At 38.1% G+C, this 10,190-nt stretch overlaps 1 protein-coding gene across 1 annotated transcript; it reads right to left on the reverse strand.

Annotated features, from left to right (window-relative positions):
* Positions 1-4,700: 4,700 nt before the first annotated feature.
* On the reverse strand, positions 4,701-5,642 carry LOC123238685 (olfactory receptor 51B6-like). Its single transcript, XM_044665893.1, has one exon. It carries the CDS (start codon positions 5,640-5,642, stop codon positions 4,701-4,703), a length of 942 nt encoding a protein of 313 aa, XP_044521828.1.
* Between the last annotated feature and the right edge of the window lie 4,548 nt (positions 5,643-10,190).

Below are 10,190 nucleotides of genomic sequence, written 5' to 3' on the forward strand. Positions count from 1 at the left end.
AAATTTCTAACAGCCTTCACTTGTCTGAGCTATTTTCAGATTATAAATCAATTAATAAGTATTTCTGAAGCATCCACATTTTATCAGACATGATGCTAGATGTTAGGGTCTTGATTATGAAAATAGTCCAGGTAATGGGTGATGTAGAGCTGATCAAAGGCATTGTTTCTAAGAGCCATTAAAAAAGGTCAGAGATGGGATGTAATAGAGGCAGTGTGGACAATATTTGGCACCTGATTAGATATGGGATTCGAGGAAGTATACAGATTCAAAATGAGAGCAAGAATTTGACCCGAGGAGATTGGAAGAATAATGGTACTTTTATCAAAAATGAGAGCATTTGTTAGAAGTTGACTTTTTTACCTATGCTAAGACCTTATTCTATCCTATTCTAGTAGAGGAACCAAAAATCTATCCATATAAACCCTTAAACTGAACCTACTATTCTAAGAAATTTAACTCTTGCAACATTCTACATATGTACATATGTATAATTATTTTTGTATAATTATTTTACAAATATCTACAGATTTTACAGATTTCTGTATAAAATTTACACTATATACAATTTTTGCATTATATAAAACTTCCCTAACCTATAACATACACAGATTATATTACAAAGTATGTGCTATATATATACATATATATATATACGAAACATAATGCATATAGTTGTACATACAACTATATGCATTATGCTTATAGGAGGAAGATAAACTTCCCCTCTTTTAGGGCTATATCAAATCATGAAGATTTTGGTTTTGCAAATACATTTTTGTGTTCCTTGAAGTTATCTTGGTGAAATACAACCAGATTTCAACTAAGGTAAGTTCTCATTGAGCTACTGTGAACATTTATTGTAGTGTTTCTTCCATGATGATACCATCACCTGGATTAGATCTTAGAACAGTTTATGATACATGTATCCTATATGTGTGTGTGGCTTGCAAATACTTACCAGATCTTCACATCCTCCTCTTCTGCTGTTTTCTGTTGTCTCTATCTTCTGCCTTCATACTCCGTGGGAATACTATATGTAGTGTTGTTTGTGACTATAGTGAAAATGTGCAATGTCACCATGATGCAAAACCTCACAGTTTTCTGTCCATTATCTGTCTGTCTTCCTCTTCTGTGCTGGATTCTCTGCATAGCCTCTGTTACCATCCACTCTGCTGTTCTCTCCTGTCCAATCCTGCTTTACTGTCTTCTGTTTTCAATCTTCTTCTCTTAGAATATTCTCTTCTCTGCAGACATCTTGCCTGATGAAAATTCTCTCAGCTATCTGTTGAAAATCTCTCAGCTATCTCTTCTTCTTCAGGAGTATTTTTTCTGTGTGAGCAATGGAACCACAAATCCTTCTCTAGTACTTTGATTGCTGTAGGTATAACTAATATGACTTTGAAAGGACCCATTCATGATTGTTGTGTTGCAGATGTTTCACTACAGTTTTTTATGTAAACTGAGTCACCTGGCTGTATTTTATGGAGTGCATAGTCTAGAGGACCATCCTGCATTAATATTCCTGTCTTGAAGTTCTCTTATTCTATTTTGCAATGCAGTGATGTAAGGTGCTATTTGAATTTCTCCCCCAAGCATAGAAATATAAACTGTTTTAAACATTTTTGTTTGCAAAGGTGGATGTCCAAAAAGTATTTCATAAGGTGATATATGGACATCTGCTTAAGTCTAGTACAGTTATAGAACAATGCTAAAGGTAGTATTTCTGGCCATTTGAGATATGTCTACATACATAACTTCCCCACTATGGTTTTGATTTCTCTGTTTATACATGCAACTTGCTTTGAACTTTGTAGATGATATGGTAATGGAATTTTAATGTGATTCCCAAATTTTCATAGACTTTAAAAAAAATGCAATCTTTGAAATGAGTACTTCTGTCTTAGTCCAATTTTAATGGTAGACAAAATCTTGGAATGATTTCCCTCAACAATATCTTAACTACAAAGCTGGAAGTATTCTTGCTGGATGGGGATTCTTCTGGCCATCTAGTAAGTTGGTCAACTGTAATTAGACGGAATTTAAACTTCCCTGTTTTTGGCATGCTGATGAAATCAATTTGCAAGTTCTCAACAGGACTAAAAGCCAAACATCTTCCACCAAACACCTTTTGTTTAAATACACTCTGGTTGAACTTTTGACAGGCTGAGCACAGAGAGCACACTTTGTTTGCATTTGTACTAATGCCTGGAGCAAGCCATTCATCTTTAACAGTATCAATCACAACTCTTGTCTCAAAATGACCTTTGTTATGAATAGCCTGGCATATGTGATTCTAAAAAGCTTTTGGGAATATTGGCTTTCCCATAGCTGATAGCCAAATTCCATTCTCTTTTCTAGCTCCTAAATTCTGTTTCTATATTTGAATTTCTGGATCAGAGTATGCTTTTTTCCAAATTTGTTTCCTCTAACAAAGAAAGGCTCATTATATGAGCTGGTGCATTTCTTGCAGTTTCTCTTGCAATGGCATCTGCCCTATGGTTTCCACGGGAGATAAGATTTTGCCCTAATGTATGAACTTGACAGTGGATTACAACCATCTCTTTTGTTTTTTGCAGAGCTGTCAGTAATGATTTTTATAATTCCAGTGTGAGAAGGCAAATGATACTGTCATTCTTGAGCTTCAGGAAGTATTATTAATACAGAATGAAATCACCTTTGGTTTTCTTTTTGTTGTAAATGACATTACCTGCTTGTTCTTGTGGAACTTATTGAGATAGTTTATAGCAAGAGGGCTGTAACATTTCCCCTGTCCAAAGTGAGGTCACATCTGAAGTATTGTATTTAACTGGGAGTTTCAATTGCATAAAGGGAATTGACAAACTAGAGTGTGACTTGGGGGAGGTAGAACTCTTAGAGGACTGGAGACTATATTCTAACACTTCAGGGAAACTGGGATATTTAGCTTGAAGAAGAAAGTTAAGAAAAAACATTATTCATATTTCCATGGATAGGAGAATAGGTAGTTTGGAAGTTGAGGAAGAATGGAGCAGATAAGATATTAGAAGGGAAATCTAGTATGTATGTATGGATAGTCCACAATAGAAGAAGTCAAATTTCCTGTTGCCACTATTGTTGCTTGTGAGAATAAATTCTAATTCAAAGTTAGCAGAATTATACCATTCAATTATATTTATTGTTTGTTTATTTCCATCTACAAATACACTTGAGTTGTAACATATCAAATTCAATTAATAAGCCAAACAAATATTCATGAAATGCTTACCATATGCAGACTCTATGCTAGGCATGAAGGATATGAGAACAAATATTGTAGAAATCTCTACTCACAATGAGCTTAAATTACTTTAGGGAAGATAACAATTACATATAAAAATATATATGGCTTTTATATGGAATGAATACTTAGAAATATACATAAAATAGTTAAATGTTAGTTTGGGAAGGAGAGTACTAACAGTGAGAGATCAGGAAAAGCTTCATGCAGAAAATGGTGCTAAGCTACATCTTAAAATTTTCCAGGCATGGGGACAGACTAGTGCAAAGGTGTGGAGAAGGGAAATCAATGTTACGGGGGAGAAATAGAAAAAAGGTAGGTTTGATTATATTTCAGAATCCAGGAAGAGGAACAGTGTCCAACATATACCCATTTTCTCTGGACAACTTTTAACTTAAAACAAAAACAAAAGCAACTTTGAGGTTATATCAATTAAAATTTTCCATCAAGATGAGAAGAAAGCAATAGGTGTTTATTATAGAAGTGGTGAATTTCAAAGTTGTAAGGGCTCAGAGAGGTAATCTACTCAACTAAACCCCTTTAGAGTACTACAGATAATGGTAATCTATTTTCTGATTGAAGAACTTTAGTGTGGATAGGTTAATATCTCACGAGGGATCTAATCATACTTTTTCACAGCTCTAATCATTAAGAAATTCTTTCTTTTAACTGACCCCAAAATAACTGCCCTTCAAATACCTTGTTTAATAGACTGGAAGTGGAAGAGATCTTAAGGATCATTTAATTCATTCTTCACTTTATATACAAAGAAATCTTAGATACAGAGAGTTTAAATGACTTGCTAAAGGTCATATAGGTTGGGATTTATTGGAATTTGAACTCATATCTTTGGATCCCAAATATAATGCCTTTTCCAGTGGACCAAACAAAGTATAAAAAGAATTTAAAATGATATACATTAGGATCTACCATCCACTTAATTTCTCTATTTTCAAATAACTCAGTCTTAAATATGATGCATGGTCTTATACTCCTAGGTCTCCAATATTGATATTTTGGGGAAAATTTCTCAAACTTGGTTATTTAGCATACTTTTGCATGTTCAAAAATGTACCTTACATGTGGAGCACTTATATTTTTCTTCCTTCCTAACCTGATCCTAAATCTAATAAGCTATTTTCTAAAAATGTGTCTCTTGCCTTTATGCCTTCCTTTGTGGTTTTGAGAACATCCCTGTACATTTTTGGAGGGTTCATTGAGATTTCTTTCTCTTAAGAATGTTATGATCTTATACCTATTAGCTTTTTCTTCAGGATCAATTTGCTTGAATGGAAAACTCTTCCTAACATTTTCTTATACAACATAACCACATAAAATCATTACTTCCATATAATTACATTATTATTATATTGGAAATATTTGCTTCCAAGAACCCATCTCTGAAAAATATGTCTTAGGATTTCATAGTCTGGAGCAGAGATCACACTCCAGCTTTGTTATGAGAAAACAAGCGGAGAAAACCAGTCTGTATTTGCTTAGTCTTGACACTATAGATAACAGGATTCATTAACGGAGGGAAAAGGAAGTAGACGTAGCTCATTGTGATATGGACCACATGTGGCACATGCTTTCCAAACCGATGGATGAACGTCAGGCCAACCACAGTGACATAGAAGACAAGGATGCAGCAGATGTGGGACACACAGGTATTGAGGGCCTTGGCTCGTTCCTCCCCAGAGGCAATGCCCATGACTGTCTTGAGTATCAGAACATAAGAGAAGACAATAATCAAGAAGTCCATTAGAACCAGGGCAAACACAACTACTACAGGATACAGGCGATTGAAGGTGATGTTGGCACAAGCCAACTTGATGACATCCTGGTGGAGGCAGAAGGCATGGGAGAGGATATGGGAATGGCAGTAAGGGAACCAATGAAGCCTCACAATTATGGGCATAATAGAGAAAGCAGCTCTCATCAGCACTCCAATGCCAATCTTCATCACCTGGGAATTGGTGAGGATAGTGGTATATCTGAGTGGGTTGCGAATGGCAACGAAACGGTCATAGGCCATGGCGAGCAAGACACCGGATTCCACGATAGAGAGAGTGTGGATGAAATAGGCCTGGGAGAAGCATATGCCATGGCCAATCTTCCTCTGATCTAGCCATAAGACCCCCAGAACAGTGGGCATTGTGGTAAGAGTTACGCCAAGGTCTGTGGCTGCCAGCATGGCCAGGAAATAGTACATGGGTTCATGGAGGCTGTGGTCATTCTTGATGAGGAAGAGGAGACCACTATTGCCAAGAATAACAGAAAGATACACTACAAAGAAGGGGATGGAGATCCAGCGGTGAGCTGCCTCCAAGCCTGGGAAGCCAGTCAGCAAGAAGGGAGCTGTGCTGCTGCCGTTGGGCCACATGTTGGAACAAGGGCTCTACATGTAGAAACGCATTCCTTCTGGAGGCTGTGACTTATGCTCCTCAAGCCTTGGGGCTTCTTGAAGCAGAAGAATACCTATTTAAATGATGTCCATTTTCCCAGCACTGATTCAAGGAGAGCAAGGAAGGGAAAGATTTGTTCCTTCTCCAGAAAGCCTGAGGGATAGGAAGTAGATAGATGTATAAAATTATATGATCTTTGAACTTATTGAGAGGTCAGAAGTCATCAAATTCAACTCATGATTGTCCAGGGTCACATATTTAGGAAGTATCTGAGGTCAGCTCTGAACCCAGGAACTCCTTTGTCCAGGTTTGGTTCTCTATCCACTGAGCCACCTAACTACCCAGTTATCTTTCTTATATTATAAGATACTTCTTAACCTAATAAAACATTATCAGTTATTGGACAAGGATTTCATGAATACTTATTAATTGCCAGACACTAGTATACAATGACAAAGAATTAAACAAAATTCATTTTCAAGGAACTTACATGCTAAGGAGAGAGACAAATAAGCACACATATGTAATGAATATGTGTACATGTAAGCATATTAAATATAAAGAAAAGGGGACAGCTGGGTGGCTCAGTGGATTGAGAGCCAGGCTTAGAGATGGGAGGTCCTGAGTTCAAATCTGGCTTCAGACACTTCCCAGCTATGTGATCCTGGGCAAGTCACTTGACCCCCATTGCCTAGCCCTTATCACTCTTCTGTCTTGGAACCAATACCCAGTATTGACTCCAAGACGGAAGATAAGGGTTTATTAAAAAAAATGAAGAAATATAAAGAAAACAATATCTATCTAATAGTTTCTATCAATCTGTCTAGCTCTATCCTAACACAACATAGTAGATAGGGAGTCAAGATTTTATAAAGATAGTTATGGAGAGAAGGAGGTAGCAATTGATTGTATCAGACAAGGATTAGAGTAAAGATGGAGCTTGGAGGAAGAAAGGGATTCTATGTAATGATCAGTTGAATTATGTATGAGGACACACACATAACATGTAGGGTCAAGATGTGTCTATTCATAGACCCTCTGTCTTCCCTGTCAGGGTAGGGGTGGAACATGGAAAGATGCACAGAAAATGTTCCCTTCCCTGATGGGCTGAGCTCAGGGAAGACTTACTATGATTGGAGGCAGGCAGAGAGAGAGAGATTTCTTACTACCTAGTGTTGTTGAATATCCTACTGATGGAATGTCATGATTGAAGAAAGGAATCTGATGTATGAACTCATCTATTAATTTCACTGATGACCCATAGACTGACTGATTGAAAAAGGGAATGGAGGGAGGTTGGTGAAGAGAAGGGCTGGGGGGATTAAAGACAGAAGAGGAGAGTAGAGAGAAGTGAAAAGATACAACAGATGTTGAGGAAATGGAAGGAGTGGGATAGAAAAGAACAAGAGAGGAGCAGGAGGAGAGGGCAGAGTTAGGAAAGGAGGGCATAGAGCAGGGATTGGGTAGGAGAAACAACGTAGAAGTAGAAAATATAGGTGAGATATAAGTCTCTAGATTCCTTCTGGGTCATGGTGATGGAGAATGAGTATCTGCATGTAAGTACTGTGAGCTTCTATCTATCTACCTATCTCTATCCTAACAAAACATAGTGGATAGAGAGTCAAGATGCTATAAAGATAGTTCTGGAGAGAAGGAGGTAGCCATTGATTACATCAATAAGGCTTAGAGTAGGGCAGCTGGGTAGCTCAGTGGAGTGAGAGTCAGGCCTAGAGACAGGAGGTCCTAGGCTCAAACCCGGCCTCAGCCACTTCCCAGCTGTGTGACCCTGGGCAAGTCACTTGACCCCCATTGCCCACCCTTACCACTCTTCCACCTATGAGACAATACACCGAAGTACAAGGGTTTAAAAAAAATAAGGCTTAGAGTAAAGATGGAGCTTGGAGGAAGGAAGGGCTTCAGGAGCTTTCTGAGTAGAGTATGAGACTCTGGCAAACAAAAACTCTCCAGTTGAAAGAACTCAAATATAGCACTAATATGGGTTCCTTCCTGGGTTTTTCAGTGGTATGAAATCTTTAACTTAGTTCCCTGGAGCCCACTGACACCACTGAGAACTTTGTGACACAATTGGGGGGATGCAGCCTTGGTTTGTCCTTTCCCTTACCTTACATCCTTTTTCCTTCCCATTAATCATGGGAACCAACGTCACTTCAGATGCCTTGTGAGGTGGAAAGAGTAATTATTTATATCATTCACCAGGAGACACAAGTTCTGGGAGAGGCTTTCTTTAAAGGCTTAAAGGAAGTTGGCTAAAGAAGCTTTCACAAACTCAGAAATCTCGTTGTTCTGTATATCTCTGTTAATCTCCTGAATCTAGTCCATTTCCCTTGTTTTTGTCTCCCTGAGAAATGTCTTCTTAGACTTTTGCCCATAGGCCAGACCAAACTTCCCCTGAACCTAACCCATTTTGGATCTTGAGACAAAAGGCTTTCGCCTTTTATTCTAGCCCAGGAGAACGGCTGTCTAAGCCTCCTTTTCTCCTGATTCTCCAAATAATGGGAATATAATTTGGTCTCCACTATCCAGAGAAAGCATCTAGGTGGCACAATGGATAGAATGCTGGCCCTCAGAAGAACTGAGTTCAAATTTGGCCTCAGACACTTACAAACTGTTTGACTCCCAGAAAATCATTTAGCCTGTTTATCTCAGTTTTTTTTTTAACTGTAAAATGGTGATAATAATAACACCTACTTCAAAGGGTTTCCTCAGCTATAAAATGTGAATAATAATGGCTCCTACCTTACAGGGTTGTTGTGGGTATCAAATGAGATAATAATGAAAAAGGTGTTAACAGCCCCTGACTTGTAGTAAGTGTAATATAAATGCTGGCTTTTGTTATTATTTGTAGTAGATTTTTCTGTTTTTCTATACTTTCTCACAAAACATTTAAATCTCTTTGGGTAGTATTCTGTTATACCCTGGAATTGAGTATGTCATTGGGCACTCATATACTACAAATCACTTGACTAGGCAGAAGGGGTAAACTAAGTGGTAACCACTAAGCACTTGACATGGTGACACAAAGACTGACTCATCTTACTAATACACAGACCTAGCTGGAGTCAAGAGATCTGGATTCCAATCCTAGATTTGCCACTCACTACCTGTGTGACCTTGGGCAAATCACTTAATCTTTCCAGGCCACCATTTAATCATTTCTTCAGGAAAGAGGTTGGATTAAGTAAACTAATTTCATTTAGCTACAGTGGAAGTAGTAATGAAGTGGAAGCAGGCTCACTAGAATCCCAAAGTGTCAAGCTCCAGATTTCTATGAGGATTAGGAAAATCAGCCTTGGGTCTTTCCCTAGCCCTGTTCTGATGCATAGACAGAGTCTTTCCCTGAGAACTGAGGACCACTGAAGAGGGAATTTAACAGGAGGAAGGAGAAGAAAGTCAGTGAAAGTTATATCATACAGCCAATCCATCTCAGATGATCAAAACAACCTGAAGAAAGCAACCAGCATTCTCTGGACCTGGCTGGAGTCCTAAGAAATGCTTTGGGAGATCCCTATGGTTTCTACTATGGATATTCAGTGTGGAAAAGGGAGGAGAATTGAACACATGTGGAAATGGACATTATATGCCCAGGCTTCCATTTTCCTTTTCATCTTTTCTTTTCTAAATTCTGTCTTCTCTAGTCTAGAAATCTGTGGATTCTTAAGAAAGGGAATAATGGGGCCTCACTTTGCAGCTACCCAGCGAAATGCTCAAATTTAGATTTTGGAAAGGATCTCAGAGAACATCTACTCTGAATCTCTGATTTTATAGAAGAAACTGAGTTCCAGAGAATCTAAGTGATTTGTTTGAAATCAAACAGAGAGTGACAAGAATTCAACCCAGGTTATAGATTGAGAAGTAGGAACCTCAGAAACCCCTTAGAAATCCAGATTTAAAAAAATTAAATTGTTTGTCTAAAATCACATAGTAAGTGAATGGAAAAAGAAGCCTTTGACCTAGATCTTCTTAACTCCACAAAGCAAAGAACTTTCCATAATGTCAAAGAAAAGACTTGAAATTGAATGGATCCTTCTAGGTGTATGCTTAAATCAAAATTCTGTGGATCTGCTCTTCTAGGCTAGATGGTGTCCATGCAGAACCCTTGGAATTCAGAGAATAAGATTCTTTGTTTGACCCACCTTCAAAGGAGATTCTTAAAAAAAGCAAATTTACTGTCAGCATCTCTTTTTCTAGTCAATCTCACTCACCGGAGCCAGAGCCACAGGGCTGGCGATAAATCTCTGGTCTTATCCAAGGGCTCATTTTTGCCATTGTCTCTTGAGTCTTTTCTGAGGCCCACGAAAGGGCATATTTATTTAAGAGAGCATCTCCCTAGGGTGATCTTTCCTTTTTGCCAGACTACTGAAGAATTTCTGTTTGGATATCTTCTGCTCCCTCAGCAATATCCTAAAGATCCCTAAGTCCCTGTCCTGGTGAGCAGTTGCTACAGCCTGAGAATTGAGATTTAGTCTTTCTGGCTCCAAATTTGGAGAAGAGTGATGGACCATGAG

The sequence above is a fragment of the Gracilinanus agilis genome, chromosome 3 (genome assembly GCF_016433145.1).
Source record: "Gracilinanus agilis isolate LMUSP501 chromosome 3, AgileGrace, whole genome shotgun sequence".
NCBI lineage: Eukaryota > Metazoa > Chordata > Mammalia > Didelphimorphia > Didelphidae > Gracilinanus > Gracilinanus agilis.